The 17128-nt window shown below is 45.7% G+C and overlaps 1 protein-coding gene across 5 annotated transcripts in view; it reads right to left on the minus strand.

Moving 5' to 3' along the window:
- The window catches only part of LOC122414643 (dipeptidase 1-like), a 65154-nt gene extending 48838 nt beyond the window's left edge, over positions 1-16316 (minus strand). The window contains exons 1-4 of one of the 5 annotated variants that reach the window (XM_043426109.1): positions 15848-16316; positions 12091-12178; positions 6827-7501; positions 5444-5752 (exon numbers count right to left, since the gene is read on the minus strand). In XM_043426109.1, the coding sequence (XP_043282044.1) occupies positions 5444-5752; positions 6827-7075 (558 nt within the window). In that variant the 5' untranslated portion in view covers positions 7076-7501; positions 12091-12178; positions 15848-16316. Of the gene's footprint in view, positions 1-5443; positions 5753-6826; positions 7684-12090; positions 12179-15847 lie in introns of all 5 variants that reach the window. The other 4 variants (XM_043426106.1, XM_043426108.1, XM_043426107.1 and 1 more) reach the window with 4 other exon arrangements.
- Between the last annotated feature and the right edge of the window lie 812 nt (positions 16317-17128).

Below are 17128 nucleotides of genomic sequence, written 5' to 3' on the forward strand. Positions count from 1 at the left end.
TTTAGCTCGGGACTGTTGTACACGCGCGAAGCAATCTCGAGATTAATAGTCCTTTTCCGATGGCAAGGCTCCCTCATTTATTTCATTCGCTACAAACATAACTCAATCGCGAATCCACGATCTATAGGCGCCCCAAAAATATGGGTCTATAGACATCTGTACTCGAATAAATCAATCATCGTTACAACACGCTTCACCATTTCCACGTTTCTCCTGTGTATTCTATTCTTCCAGGGAGAGCATTCCATTCCATTTCATTTCTCTTCTGTGGTCTTGAGATTCTTACACAGAGAATTGCGCCTGCGCCCGAAGCTTCGGTCGGCAATCGCTGCGTACTGCGTTTTAAAGAGACAAAAAATCGAGGTCCTTTCGAAGCTATACGAAACTTGAGACGAATGGGGAGCTCAAAGGGGAAAAGGAAATGGGAAGGGAGGGTGAACGAACCCTGAATATTTAAGAGAGTTCAAGTTGCCTCGTACACAGCGGGCGCGCGAGGGCACGCGGTGAGTCTGAATCTTTTTAAGGATTGCCCGAGCAATTTCTTTCAGCCAATATGTTAAGGGCGCGCGCATGATGAGGAATGAAGAGGTGCAAACAAAGAACCGCACTTTCGGATCTCGGATAAGAGCCTCGCGCGAGCTTTTCTTCTGTACTTTTTCTCTCCTCGCGCCAGCCTCCCCCGCCAGCTCGTTCATTCCCGCTGACCGCAACGCTCCGCTCTCGCGCGAAGGGGGAGGCAAAGGGGATGAAAATGAAAATGCATTGTCGAGAAAAGTCGAGTGGAAGGAGCCAAACGTGAAGGACTACGCGGGAGCGGATAAAAGGACGTTGGTGAGAGGACCGGGCGTTGGTACGCTCTCGCTTTATTTACAACGACATTTACGGGTGAACGAGTCGCTTGGAAGTAGAATGAAATAAGTGCCCCGCGCGCTCGCGAGAATCGAACAGCTCGCGCGGAGCAGCACCATCGATCGCGTGCTATTTTGTTAAAACGGCGAAATAAGCTGTCGCTTTTATCAACGTTTCGTGTCGTAAAAGCCGATTTTACTGGGCCAAAGAAAACCCGGTAAATTATCGAGGCTTCATCCGACTCGCGATTCCGCGCCGAGGACCTTGAAAATTTAACGGAGAAGAAAAACGAAAGGAAATCACTAAATTGCACTCGAGATCGCGCCGTAAAAAAACCCCTCCGGCGACCGCAACGAGAAAACTGTGGAAACACAGCGCCCACCAAATATTCGCTCGTGACAATCGGCCTCTCTCGCAACCTCCTCCAGATCAGCGCGCTCCGCTAGCCGGAAAAACGAGCCCTCGCGCTCAACCTTCGGAGCCATTCACTCCACACACAAACTCGCCGTACGTGCACCGATGTTATATTCTCGTCCGCAAACTTTCCATAGACCTCTGCTCTGCTGCCGTTTCGCTCGAACAAACTTTTTCGCGATCGCATCGGCTCACGAATCCGTGAATTTCGTAGCCCCCGTCCAGACCTCCACGACCAACATTCGAAAGCGATCAAAACGGCTTCCTCAGCTAATTGAGAAAATATGAACGAACACTTTGATCGCGTGACGAAGGAAAATCCCTATCAATCGAATCCCTCGATTAAGGAGGGTGCTTATGCACGCTAGTCCAAGCTTGTGACCAATTTGTGCATATATTTATATATTCTGTAATGTAATTATATGAGATGAATTACATTGCAAATTATTTTAAATAATCAATCGTAAACGTATTTTCATTCATTTTTATGACTTTTTGAAGCGCGGCAACATGAAAATTCATTTTCTGATGTTGCCAGCACTGTCTGCATCAACTGTGCATCTTTTACATCTTGAGTAGTGCGCGCTAGAAATTGAGAGATTTTAGTCATTCGGATTAATTCGGCTCAAGTCGGCTCCAATCGAGTTTCGTGCTCTCACATGGACACACTCAAATTTTTGTGTGGCGTTGCCATATTTCTTACGACATGGAAACGCAAGCATCAAATTTCGAATTTAATTGAAAGTTTTAATTAATCCTTAATATCTACGAGGAGGGGGAAGATAAATCTAGCATCGAATTATTGCTAAAAGTGCATTCTTCCTAGGTCAATTTTGCACGAACATCTTATTATTTTTTCATTCCATTGTCTTGAAATATGAGCGATCGTATTGCGATTGCCACAAGAGTTAAGGGGGATGGATCACGAAATCAAAATAATGAGATTTTGATCAAATTTGGTGATGACATTCTTTGGCATCAGGTATGCAAACACAATTTTTTTCAAATTTTTTTATCACATGGTTATCGAATAATTGAGCGTTAAATCAAAATTCTCATGCACGAAATGTATAACTGTATTATGTAAACTCTATGCTTATACAGGTGAACTTCAGTCTTCGATTACTCGAGAGCTGTGTGGTAGAAAAATCTAAAAAATTTATATTGTCTTATATATTTTTAAAGAATACATTTACCAAATTTTATGAAATTCCTACCATTTTGAAATTCTTAATATTTTTAATATGGTTTATGGTTTGGCAACATTGTATCGTCGCGATCCACCCTCCTTAATGCGTAACGGCGAAATTTTAATAATTTATTACCGAAAAACTACGAGGTCAAGAAATCTGAAATTTTGCAGTCTTTCGTTGTTATTCGTGAACACAACATTGATTTTTCATCTCATTCTTATTATCTTTATCTCGTGATCCAAGCTCCTTAAAAATTCAAAAAAAATCCTGTGCCTGTCTCATCCTCTTGGAAAATCTTTGCCGGAGATTTTTCACTGGCGTGTACCGCATCCGAGCTCTTCAGCGCGACAAAGACCGGACGAATGCAGCTAAATGTTAAAGAGGATGACAAATATATGTACGAATATACAAATGAAGATTGAGAGTAAGCGCGTGGGATGCGCTCGGATTTCTCAGCAGCGTAATAGCCCAGGTCCGTGGGCGAGAGAGTTCTGCTTTCTAGCACTTTGAGAATGCCACAACTGCAGTGCACCAAAGGCGTACAACGTCGCCCTGCCTGGTTTCGGTCTCTATACTGCTGATGCCGTTGCAGCCAGCAGCAGCAGCAGCACGTTGCCGTGTTGCTGGCAACTGCAGCGGGAGCTCCCAGCCGGAGCTTTTCTCGAGATTATATACGGGTCATTCCTCGTTAAGGGCGATCTACTTTAGTTGATTGAACGAGGCCGGTTATGCGATATTTGGCTGATATTTCCCGATGTTCGATAGGCTTCGAGTCCGCATGTCGTGCACTCCGTTCAGATTCGCTCGGCACGCAGGTTTTTTAATCAGTGAATCGGCCCGGAGTTCGATATTCGTCGAGTGAAATGGTGGCGCAGGAAAAAAGTGCGTCGAGCAGCCTCCCCGAGCCGGAACGTCGAGAGGCAGTGGAACGAATTTTCCACCGGCGAGGCCGAGCAATTCGCGAGTTTTGGCGCGACAGTTAAGGCAGTTGGGGAACTACTGATGTCGAGCGAGTGGAACGAGTCGCCCTGTGAATGCTGAACGTCCCATAGAATTTCGGAAGCTCAACAATGCATTTTGAGTGTGTGTGTGTGTGTGTGTGTGTGTGTGTGTGTGTGTGTGTACGTATTTACGAGAGTGTACGAATATATAGACGGTTATTAATGTAACATTGCAATACTTATATCGGCAGGAGGTCGGATATATACGAATATCGCCACGTCCGAGCTACCTGGTCCGCATCCCCGAACTCTGAGGTTGAAAGAGGAAGCTTTGGAAACTTTGGCTCCCCCCGGGGCCCTTTTCCCGCCGGCCATTTGCCGCATCCCCACAAGTTTTCTCCATTTCTGTATTACTGCGAACCCGACAAATTTTCAACTGTTGTGCGCCGCGTCCGAAGCAGGTACTTAATAGTCGGATAGACCGCAGAGTAATACCAAAATAAAGAATTTAAGTCCGATTAATTTGCTCGTTAAATCTTTCCCCCCGGAAGGCGTACTTTTGTTGGCTAACTGAAAGCGCATAGCGTTATGTATAAATACGTGGCCGGTGGAATGAGCAGTCTACCGTGATAATGAAAATTCTGTATCCACAAAGGGAGGGCTGAAAAGCTTCATCCGACCACGGAACTTGAGCAAAATCCCAGGGGATAAACTGCTAATAATAATTGGCAGTCGTTGGCCGTTGCCGGCTGAGCGAGTGCGCCCGAAACTAAAACTCTCAAGTATTGATCCCTCGGCCCGTTAAACGATCCCTTCGAAGTTAAACTACCTCGTCAAATCTGTTGAGCTTTTTCGCGTTCTCGATCGCTCGCGCTTGCATATATTTGAGCTGAAACTTTATCGAAAAGCTCAGTACAGCGAGTGACCCAGATTTAGGGAGAATCGTTTGTCAAGTACGAATCGGGGGGCTCGTCCTTTCGCCATAAGCAGGGATTGCTTTTCAGAGCAGGGACTCTGTTTTTCTTTCGCTTCGTGTCCACGTTAAAATTAGAGAAAGAGAGAGAGAGAGATTGGATACAAAAACGGATAAACAGAGAGTCGAATGCGATGTTTTTTGCTTACATATCGACTAAGTACTCGACTCAATACAAAGAGCCAATACAAGAGTGCGCACCTCATCAACTGACAAGCTCCCATCTGCCGCTCACTCTTCTTTCGATATATTTCGACGAGTGTCGAATGCATACACGCGATGAATTCAATGATGAGTGATTGCGCGATGCCCTGATTTTTTTCTCCTCGAAACTCGAGCACCCCTCCGTCTCTTTCCATCTTTGGCCTCGTGCTGTTCTCCCTCTCTCTCTCTCTCTCTCTCTCTCTCTCTCTTTCACCCACGCATTACGGACACTGCTAGTTGAAAAATTGAACGTTCTCGATCAAAGTAATGCCAGAGGGTGATATACATGAAAAAGCAGGATGCTGCGGTTCGTATCGCACCGTACGAAGCCTGTCTGTGTGTATAACGTTGCAAGCTAAATATTGATCAAAGGAGTAGATACGTCCGACACTGGTCAGACGTGAAGGGTTAATGCTGTCTTGAATCCTCTTCCACTCTCCCGGCCTACTCGCATCCGTCGAGTCTCTCACACGGTCTGATGAGTCTGAGGCCTCTTTGAACCTTTAATGCACCCCGAGGCAACTCTCCTCCTCTCCTTCGTCCATTATTTTTTCAAATGTCCCTTTTCCCCCCTCTCTCTTTCTCTCCCTCCTGTAACCTCATTCATTATACGTATTGTTTGCCTACATTTGTCGGGAGCCAGCCTCACGTGTCAACGTGCCATCGAGTGATGCAGGCCAAACAACCGATCAATTCGCTAATCGTTACGAGAGCAATGGGACTCGATAAATCATATTACAGTCGTGGCCAAGCCCGAGCTTCCCAAACATTTCATTGCGATTGTCTCTACCGCGACGCGATAAATATTCTTAAGTTACACGTTCCTATAGAGAAGCGCATGCACTCGTACATCGACGTGTTTATTTCACCTGATAGTCCATGTAATTCCCGTAACCCATGTGATTGCAAGTGCAGGCGCAAGCTTGTATGTGTCTTCGCATGTCGAGCTCAACCTCCTCGCCGCAAACGCCTCTGGCTGTCGCCATCATCGTGTCGCCCATGCAGTAGCTACCGGTGCAATACATTCTCGGATCGCTCTGATCCAAGTAACCCCCGCCCGTGTCGTCGTAGCCGAGCCTACTTGCGCACCTCGACTCGGAGGTGTAATCGACTCGAGATTGGGGCCGCTCGTCGTACCCGAGCCTCGACTGGGGCCGATGCAGACCACCTGGAACGTCCTGGGGATGAGAGATTCAGAGACACAGATAGAGTACGGGAAACTCCAAACAATTAGGGGCTGAGCCACTTAAAAAAAAGGACGAAATGCCAGCCAACAGCAGCTTCAACGGCAGAAGCAACCGTTCCACAGCTGATATACTGTCCTAGATTCACCAAACCGTTATGACGCTCCAGTTTAATTGACACTTTAATTAACGGACTTCCTATATAACCGCTTTTTTTTAGACACCGTCCCCCGGGCACGTCGTTCTTTCTCTCGATTTCTCATTTTGCCTTTTTTTTTTTTTAACTTTTTTTCTTTTTGCTCTCAATAAGTTTCACGTGAAAATGATTGATGCGACGTTATTTTTCTGTTCGCTTCCTTTTCGATAGTTTATCAGGATTTTATGGAATTTCGCGAGCATGAAATAAAATGATTTGAAACACTGCCGGATCTTCGAGTTCTCAAATCGCTCCCAATCCACTCACTTTCGTGCTATTTTACAATCTTGTCCTCCTTTTTGTTTTACTTTCCCCAAAGGAATCGCGTCACTTGCTTATGCACGTTGAAATGTTCTTGAAACGGCGGAACAATATTGACGGGGTCTGTATTGACTCGCTTCCCGTGGTGCATCAACCCACGCAAATGCACGTGTCATGCTTACGTAAGCTATCCTCTTTTTCTGTAAACTATACTTGCTCGGTATAACTGTAGCCTCGGCGCGGAGATTCATCAATGAATGATTCTCTCTCAATGAAATAAACGCCGTTTCAGGAAAACTCTTGAATCGTGGTTTGAAAAAGAATTCGAAAGATTCGTCAAAAGAAGGTTTTATTGCGCGAAAGTTTCAGGATTTTGGGGTTCGAGATTTTTTAATGTGACGCGATAAATAAGTGATCATTTAGCCGAAAATGTTTGGACGCAAGCGCGGAATCTTTAGCGCGTTTGCTTTCCACTGTGTCAATGGAACTTTCTTTCCTCCGCAGATATTGGAGGATCGACAAAGTTTTATTACGGGAACCGGATTTCGGGTTCCGGACCGGAAATCATCGAAGGTCACGAAAACGCCGAAAGTACGAATAAAGGGGCTCACCTGGGCGTACGATTCATCCTGATACGGAGCTCTGACTCCAGGACAGTCGTTGTAACAGCGACCGTCATAGCCGCTCGGTGGTCTCGGATAAGGGTCTTGGACAGCGGCAGCAGCAGCGCAGCAGTCGGGTATTTGAGCCTGATAAGTTTCGTACGGGCATTTTGTACTTTCGAGAGTGCCGGTGGCTGTCCTCGGTACCTGGTGTACGCGCTCCTGCGGCCCGGTGCCGTATGCTGTTCCGTGATGCATTTTCTCCCTGCGGATATTTCCGCTGGCCCGGCCACTCCCCGCGCAGTGTTTATTTTTAAATTCACTTTCACCGATCCGTCGTGTTATATTTTCTCCACCGGTTACGCGCACTAATCACAGGCTCGCGAGTCGCTCGGTCGGAGGATACAATTTAAAGGAAGAACTTTGGAAGCGCCCTCAGGCCGATTCGCTCGCGGCATGACGACGAGACCGATTCAACGGGTATGAAAATGCTCCATACGCCCGCCGGGAACTTTGACCACTCGAAATTCCGACGGTATCGCGACAATCTCGTCTCGCTCATGTCCCTTTTGTACATCGAACCGAAACGGCGGTCCATCCTCAATTCTGAGCAGACCAGACCCTTTTCAATCCCTCGTTCAAACGTGCACGTCGACGCTCTCACATTTATCGCTATCGTTCCAACTGAAAGTGCATATTTACACCTCTTTATTCATACGCCATTGTGAGCCACAACAGAGACTCATTTTTACAAAACATTCGAGAGGAACGTCCAACTTAAAAAAATATAAACAAACACGAGCATGTGGTTGAACAACATTGTTTTCGTCCACCGAAAGTCACTGGAGTTGAGCTTCCAGCTTATTCTGGTAAAGTGCAATATAAAGTTCACATTGTTAAGTTTGGAGAAGGAGGAACCAACGTTAAGGATGTACAGGCGGGAGGGCTGTTTTTAGAGAGCATTGTCATTTTTTTATGTCTTACAATTCAAGATTCCTTTTCTATATGCCTGTGAAATCTCAAGACCCCTTATCGACTGTTTGGTTGAAATATTAACAGTCGAAACGTACAGAAATTTACGTTTCGCTTATCGCCACAACGGCCCCTACAACCATCTTCAACTCAAAATCGAATATTTTTCTAAATTATATGTCAAAGACTAGAAGCATTGATTTATAAATGGAATCGCAAGGAATCTAATGGTACGTTAAAGAAGAGGGGTCAGCGGCCATTCGAATTAGAAATATTGAGTTGAAGATGACAATAAATGGTTGCAGAATCTTGAAATTTTCCCAAGCTTATACGTCATTTGTCATATATATAGCGCAACCCATATCGTATTGTCAATGGAAGTGACAGCTGTGACTCTTTAAGGTTATATATGATGATGTTTGATCTAATCTGTCAACTGACTACGTGTTCAGCTTTAAACGTTGCCTTTTCGCAATGTGCTATCGAATCATGTGAAAGATTCGGAATTAAATATGTTCTGCAAAGAGCTCAAAAAGTAGTTCGGCCGTTCGATAAAGTGCGGTGAAGGTCCACTTTTTTGGGGGTAAATAAAGGTTTAAGGTCCCCTGATGACGATAAGCACGGTTCCGGGACCTCCTACGGGGCTAAATTTCGAATTATTTCATTCGCAATTTTGAATTTTTAACACGGTGTTCGAGCTTCGGGAAACGTTTATATCGTAAAGAAAATTTATAACAGATTCCGTTTCTTTAAAAAAACATTACCTTACGGGGCTTTTGAGAAAGAAAACATAAAAAAACTTTAGTTTTGACGCGAATGAATTGAACTTCGGCGAAATTCGGGAATCGCGGGAATTTCATCAAATTTATTTTTCAGGCTGACTCACGTGCTTTCATTCGTCTAGTAGCTTTGCTTTTTTTAACGAGCCGACCATTCCTTTTTCTCGGTGCCATTACGCCGATATAAACTTTCTTTCGCACAATAAAAATGTTCCTCGGGTTATGTGCTTTTAAAGTGTGACCGGTACCGACTCAATTATTAACTTGTTGAGTTAATGTATAAATTTCATCTTTTGTGATATTTTTAAAACATTTTATTACGCATTCTTGTGATAAAAATATTGTCAATTTGCGTTTATTAATTTTATTAATAATTTAGACTTGAATTCAATCAATATGAAATTGTTGCAAACTTGACTGGTCATAGAACGACCGAAATACTTTAAACGTTATTTACGATTAAAAAATAAAGATAACACTTTTTCACTAATATCGTGCTATATACAAATGACCGGAGTAATTCCTTTAAAAAAATACGAGAAGATTGTCAACTGACTGGTACAACGCACATGTACATTCTTAAATTGATCGCAATCCACCGTGCTAAGGATTGCGAGCGTTAAATAAAATGATAGTGTATCGTGCATGAAAATGGTTTTTAATCACAGTGTGCTTCATTCTCAAAGCTCATTTGAAAGTAAATTGGAGAGACGACGTGAAAAGTGTATGAACGAATTTCGTAGTGAAAATTTAGGTCCCTTTGTCTCGATGTGTGCTCAAACTTGCTCCGTGCATGGATTCGCATTACGATTTGAGTGAATGGAAAATGCACTCGGAGAACGAAGAGCGTTTCAGGGATTGAAACGCGTACGCACAGAATGAGCATAGAATCAACCAAAAAGCGAGGTGACACTTTGCTTTCAATGCGGAAACCTTCTCCAGAAAACTACCCTCCGCGCGTAACACGGGCTTAAACTCTGCCAGCGAAACCGCGAACCACATACTACAACGAGGGAGCAACCACATCGCGATCATACGCTGGCGCCTGGAGCATCGCGAGCTTCAATATTTCCGGTTCTCACTCCATTCGTTCTCGCAACGTTACTTAACTCCCTGGCTCGCTCCGCCGTGTACTCACAATCCCCGCGTGCGTGAATCCGCACGCAGCTTGCATACAACGCGCTGTTAGACCTTGCGATAACGCCTGACGCTTACCTCCCAAAACAAGCGAATTCCTAATTAGTTTACTCGAGGCACTGTTCTCGCGCCGACACTTTAATCTCGTTCTCGACGTTTTTGTTAGAGGAATTGAGAACGAATTAACGGGAGCGGGATTCTCGTGTTTCTCCACGACCAAAACGATACTTTAATCCCAACTTTCATTCGGGCGATGAAAAATTCTATGGGGAGTCTCAAAAGCATTACATATTTTTCGAGGCAACTGTCAAACGGACTCTCCGCGAGCACAGAATTTCCGGTGGTTTTTGAATTTTTGTGGAAAATTCATATTCGAAAACTTGATTTCGGAATCAACAACTTTGGAAGGGTGTTGCGACGATTCACGTTCAGATTTAACTGTCAGTTGTGCGACCAATCGCACCGAGAGAAAAAATAGTAAGAATAACTGTGCCGCCATAGTGCCCGGGTTCTACATCGCTCATTTTGAACGTTTTCATCAAAAACATTGTAATTTCCAAGTAAATTCCAAATAAAAACTTTTGAATTGCGTATTTTTCTCTGACGAAGGCTCAAACTGCTGTGCTATTTTTTCGTACGTATTTCACCGAGCAAACATTGTGAAATTAATGTTGACTCGATGATGAACTGTCAAGCAGAATTATTAATGCCATTTTGCTGTGGTTAGTACTGTTTTCGCAGTCGACATTAACATGGTCAAATTCGAGGAGCTCGAGCACAAGCATCGATGATCCGCCAAAGTGTTTAGAAATTGACTATCGCGTTTCAATGACTTTTCATTGGGTTCTCACTTCCCGAAAATCGACTATGCGTGTTGGTAAGAACGAACGAATATTACGCTATGAAGAACCCCGTTCCTATGGGACCCCATGTTAGTTTTCACTAGAATTTTATCTCCGCGTGGAACTCTGAATATTTCATTTCGATAGAAGATTTGAAAAAAAATGATTTTCTTTGTGCGAACAGAGTCAGTTTTTCACGAGCGTTCAATTGGCATTTGATGGTGTTTCTTTGATAAATCGTTTGTATTTTTAAATGGCAATATTCGCAGGAGCGAAAGTTCACCGTAGTAGGAAACACCAGGACTCGAGGATTGTTTTTTTCTTAATTCACCGCACGAAACACAATTACTTGGGCATGTTGTTATTCAATTAACCGGAGAAAAATAGTGCTGAAATGTAGCTCCGCCGCGGACGAATATTGCGTTTGAAGTTCGCCTCTGTGTCGAATTTTTCTTTTTTTTTCTCCACCGGAACACCGGTGCTGGGATCCGCTGCCCACTCTATGCGCACCTGTGTGGTTTGTTTTATTGTCGCTCGAGCGATCGGCATTGTACGACGAGAGTAGCTAATGATTCTGTATCAATTATTCTCCCTTAATTCAATCGTCGAAACAATTTGTAACAGCTCGAAAAATTCAGTAGCCCGAAAAACTGGGGATGGAGAGTTTTGTAAATATTTTCAAAAGTATAGAAACATCGGGCAGCGGAACGCGCTTCGTTTCGAGTCAGAGTTTTTGTTTTTGTCCGTGGAAAAAATTCGATCTCTCTCCGCACAGGAGAGCCTACGGTGATTCGATTAATTCCTGAATTCCGCGGGACAAGCGCGTGTGTACAACAAGTAGGAGTCACAGAGCCTCGCCCCAACGAAATATATAAAAGCTTCGGTGGAATGAAGACTCTGTTTACACTCAGAAGCCAAATGGAATTTCGTCGGAAATGATATTCAAGGTAGAAAGAGTGCTTTAAGCATGTTTCCAGACTTATCAAATTCATATCACATTGATTGTTTTTTTCTTCTTCTTCTTCTTCTTCTTCTTTGTTTTGTTTACCGAATGAGATGAGAATCGAAAGAACCGAGAGAAATGCACTCGAGCTATCTTTTTATTGCATCAGGCAATGCTTTTTTCGGAGTCGTACTTTTTTCTCTCCGTCCCTTTCCTTTTCCTTAATGTACAGACTTTCGTGGCTAACACTGCGGCTAATTTACGAAGCGTATGCAAACGAATAAGCTCGTAGAACGAGAGCCTCGCAGCTCGTTTTCCAAAGTGGAAAAGTCTGTACGGAATTTGCCCGGTGCTTGAATACAAACTTTCCTTCCTGCTCTTCCGCCCCCTCCCATTGTCGCTCGCTCCGAGCTTGATTCGCACTTTTCTTTTACTTCCTTTTTATCTCCTCCTCCCTCCCTCGCCCCCCGCCCCTTCTTATGTGTCTTTCACTTTCTTTCTTCAGCGTACTTGCCACTCTATCTTTTCCATCGCTCCTCACACTTTCTCCTCTCGTCAGATGGACTCTACTTTCTCGCTTAACTCTCGCTTAATACTTACGAGGATGCCAGATAAGATGTGCTGTTTGAACTTTTTAAATAAATTTACTTTGATGATTGAACAAGCAATTGCTGGCCAAACAGTCGTGCTGAGAAAACGAAAAAACGTTGCTCGATTCGAATCGTTAATGACGGACTATCGTCCGGCGAGTGCTCGCGGAACATTTTTGCAAGCGGAACCACATCAAGGGGGGGGTCTCGAAGCAGACTTTTCGTTACCACTGCAGGGAACTCCCGCTACTCGATGCTGGCGAAACAAGATTTTGAAAAAAAGCCGATTTAGCCTCGGGTCAAAATGAGCCAACGGTGGAGCCAGCAGAGAGCAGCCTTGTTTTCTTCCGACTCATTAAGTTCTAGTGAATCTGAGCACTACGCTCATCGATCGCCACGCGACGAGTCTCCGATACTCTTGACTCTTTGAGATCGCCATGGAGCCGAAGCAGCGGAGGCAGGGAGCCGGTGAAAAAGAGAATATTCGATACGCTAACGAGGTTTAGTCCTCAAAGGCCTTCGATGCACGTTGCCCTCTCAAGAGATCGATCCCAATCGGATCATGCAAGGTGCAGTGGGTAAGTAGGCGGCACGAGTCGAATTACGATACTTTGACTTAGCATCGCGGAGTGATTTAAAAGAGTAAAAGACGTCGAATCGTCGCGGTTGTACCGAGTCGGAAAGCTCCGGAGAGACATCGAGAAGCCATTTTTATCTTCCCCATCGCTGGAACGACTACGCCGCCCGAAAACAATATTTCTTCGAAGCAAGAAGAATTCGCGCTCCAATTTATCGCGGGCGCGAGATATTTATCACGGAAAATCCGGATGAATCATTAAACTCACACGACTCGACGAATGTGTGCGGGCGTTATTACAGAATAATGTACCTTTTTCCAATAAACAGAGAGTTCAGGTGGCGGAATAAAGTGTTGCTTAGAGAATAAAGACTTTTAGCTGCGGGTACTTCGGCTCTTGTCATTTACGAAATTTATGTTCGATACTAAAGGATGTCACACTTTATCCCTTCATCTATAACGTAACTGGATAAAGATTTTATAGCTGCACGAAGAAGGAAAAAATAGCGACGAAAAAGAAGAGATGAGAATGGCAAGGAATTTTTTCAATCCACGCGCGGCGAAGTATTTATATCGTTGCTGGGAACGAAAGTGTCCGCGATGATCGTTCACGTTTCGATTGCCCATTGCTGGGCGGAACTGTCATTTTTGTAGAGAACAAAATTCCGAGTGAGCTTGGAAAAGTTTCGTGGACGCTGAGACCATTTTTTCGAGGTTTTTAGCACCGAATCCATCATTCGATGGATGAAACGTCTGTGCAAGCGAAGTGGGCTATGACGGGAGAGACAAATTCGTGGGGAGAGGAATAAAGAGCAACTGGTTGGGCCCCCGGAAGCAACTGGTGTGGCAAAAAATCTTTGGACTGTGTGTAAAGCACACAAAAGAAGAGACGCGAACGTTTGCGAGCTCAGGGCGAGCTGCTTGTATCGAGTAAAATGTTGAGATCTAATCAGATTTTCAAGCCTCTCGAGCGGCGGGAGCGCGAGGCTGAGCAAGCAAGAATGGAAGTAACGAACTCGTGGTAAGATCGAGCGCGCGAGGAAACAATGCGGTATATCGCGCGGATGTTTTTACCGATAAAATACACCGGGCACGATATTTTTGTTCGTTGGGAAAGAGCCTCTCGGTAAATAGCATCGATTTATTTGATAAACTACGACGGAAGAGAGGCGAGCGAGCAATGGATTTATCGAAACGTGAGCTTGTCGCGGGGATACTGCTCACGCTCGCGCGTGGGCGGCCGAGCCTCGCTCTGCGCGCTCGAAAAATATGTCCCTTGCTACGTTGCAGTACACAAAGAAAAACGGAGCAGCCCACACCTCGGAAAATCTCCGACGACGCGACGCGATGAGGACGAATGAACCATTCGTCTCCTCTTTTTTTTTTCTTCTTTTTCCTCTCTTTTGTGCCTCTCGCATCTCACCGAAAACACACAGCGAGAGCAATGAAATTCTCCGGGCTGCTCCGCGTACGCGTTACGCCGAATTTACTGCGCTTTTATTTCTCCCAGATGAGCACAAAGCCTCGAAACTGGTCGAAAGAGGGGGAGAGAGAAACGTGGAGACTTTTCCAAGTGTCAAAATTCGTCGGGTCAATTTCCATGATGCGAAAAATCAGTGGGTTTTGTGTGCCACTAATTTCGAAAGCATTGCAGCTCTCCCGCGATTCCGCGTGCAAATTGCGGAGTGGCGGAAGAAACACTTCATTGGAAAGGAGGAGCGCGGGTATCGGTAAAATAATTAATGCACGAGAATACTATACATCAGCGGATATTTCGTAGCGCGCGCGGTGCGAGCAGGCTTTAATTACACGAACCAGTAATGCTCAATTAATTCAAATGACAAATTTGACGTTAATGCAGCAAAGTATGGAGCTAAGTAGTACGAGACACTGTTAGTCCAGGCTTCACTTTTGTTAATCCCCTTCGTTACTGCGAGTGCAGCGAATCTTGTGACATTATGAAAATTGAAATTACACTGCGGACGTTCTCACGAAAGTTGGAGCTTCCCTCGAAAACTTTGAGGATCTGAAAATATTCCCCCCCCCCCCTGCCCGACTCGTCGGGGTCGTACGTCCGTCGCAAACGATTGTCGTAATTAAGGTCTGAATCTTCATTTGATGAATCGAATAAATGACATCCTCGAAATACGTTGAAATTTCAACGATCTGCACAGCAGGCAAAAAACGAGGGCGTTAAAATGTTTTTTCCTCACGAACACTGAAATAACTCGGCATAAAATGCGAACCCTCCAAAGCTTTTTCTCTCGCGCAGTAGCAAGTTGAACATGAATTCTCAGCGTGACTCTAACCGACGCGCGTGCCGAGGTAAAGAGGCGAGAAATACTCCCACCGATGTGTCTAAAGGCAGCAGGAGAGTGCAGTTGTAGCTGAGAGATCAACGCGCGACGCGACGACGTTAAGGTACAACGCGAGGGGTCAAACAGTAGTCGAATAATTCCTCGCGCCAACGCGCCACTTCCCTCTCCCGCAGCGTATACGAATAAGAATCCGCAACAATTGTCATTTGAGTTGAGCCCAAAAATGCTATCGCGCCCTGTCAATTTTCACGTTGTTTTTCGCTTTTTTAAGGGATCACACTTGCGAAGGTTATTCGTCGCGTGTCCGATGGTATGAAAAACATTGGATGAAAGTAAGTATACAATTTGTGCACGAGTCCCTCGATCGCGAGGTGCTTCGATGCGAAAAACGAGAGTTTTTCATCGGCTCAGACCGAGCGGAATAGTCAACAGGACGAGCAATAAACTCCGAATTTTTATGTCACATTTCCCTCCGCGCGGATTCGTAATGACATAACTGCAGTAATGATAAGCCTGCGATACGACGAAGGTCGTTGGAGGTTGCTCCTTCTGATTCCAGTCAAGTGTTTTCCACCGTATAATAACGTATTACTTTAACTGGCGGTTATAAAATAGTTAAGGCCGGAGTAAACAGTGGCGCAGGGAAGGAACGCTCGAATACCGTGTTTAATGAAATGCTGTTTGCAAGGAGCACATAACTTGTTGTACCTCCGACTGCACGAGACACGAAACGAGGAAGGATGAGTCCGGCTATTAATTTTTCAACGGAGATTCGATTAAGGGGGCGGTGGAGGAGAATTGCGGAGTGATAATTCGGAGGGAAGGAGCAGGAGGAGAGAGCGAGGATCGGAGTTTGCATGCGTTATCCTTACGGCGATAGAGAGGCGAAGCGTGAAGTCTCGGAGGTCTGGAAAGCTCGTGTAGAGAAGCGGCTGTTCGTCGTTCGCTAAAGCGAGCCACGGCTCGAGGTAGATGGAGGAGTATCGTCGCTAATCCACTAATGCATCTTTAACACGCGACGTGCGAACTTTTGAGCAGCGTTTGAGCGAAGCTCGGGAGCATCTACGATAAAAACAACAGCAAAGGGTGTCCGCATGGGAGTGCGAAAACGGGCTGGATCTCTGACTCGTTAAATGCACGAATAATTGCACACATTTGGCATACGAACTCTCGGACACAGGCAAACATAGGCACGCACACGATTCGAGATAAAGAGAGCGAGAGAGAGAGCGACACTCATACACAAGGAGAGGAGCACTCACGCGCGGGTGTTCGCGAAACGCGCACACAACAGTCGGCCCGAGGCATTCACGTCCAGGTTGGAGCGCGACGTACGGAGAGTGCCCGTAGAGCGCGCTCGAGTCGCCGCGGCAAGACTGGGACTCTGCACCCCGGCCGGGTAGCTCCCATGGCAACCCCGAAAGCCCCCGCTTTGCCGCTTCTCCTTACTCCTTCCTTCCACCATCCCTCGCGCTGACACCCCCTCCATTTCTCCGCAGAACGATAAAGAGGGTGGGGGCGAGAGAGAGAGAGAGAGAGAAAGGCTTCCCTTCGCATCCCTTCTCGCGACGCTTCGCAGTTTTCGTTCTGAATATCAGCCGAGCTCCGAGCTTTCCACCCTTTCTGCCTCCCTCTCCCTCACACCTCTGCACTCTCGTACGAGGCTCGTCCCTCGCGCGACGCTAGAGCACCCACGCTTTTCAAGCCCCTTCCCCTCCCCGTTCAAACCTTCTCCTCGACTCTCTCTCTCCTTCTCGCTCCCTCCCGGTCTCTTATTTTCCTCGCTCTCTCCTTTCATCCCCTGTTTTCCAAGCGTGTATATCTGCTCTCGTGCCACCAGCGCCACCGACGCCGCGCGCGACGCCAACGCCAGTACACAACTGTGCGCAACTCTTGGACCAAGACCGAGCGGAAAGTCGCAGAACGGGCAGAAGCTCTCGATGCTATCCCGGAAGCTCTTCTCTCCTGCGGCTGGCCTCCCTCTTTTCCTCTCCCTTCCTCTCGGACTTTTTGCTTTCTCCTTAGTTCCCGTCGTCCACCTTATTAAAAGGGCGCAAACTTTTCCCTCGTACACAATTCATACACCTTTCGCATCGCATAACCCAAAGCGCCTTCTCAAAGCCTCTTCTCGAGCTGTCTTCCACTAATTTTAC

The sequence above is a fragment of the Venturia canescens genome, chromosome 8 (genome assembly GCF_019457755.1).
Source record: "Venturia canescens isolate UGA chromosome 8, ASM1945775v1, whole genome shotgun sequence".
NCBI classification, from domain to species: Eukaryota; Metazoa; Arthropoda; class Insecta; order Hymenoptera; family Ichneumonidae; genus Venturia; species Venturia canescens.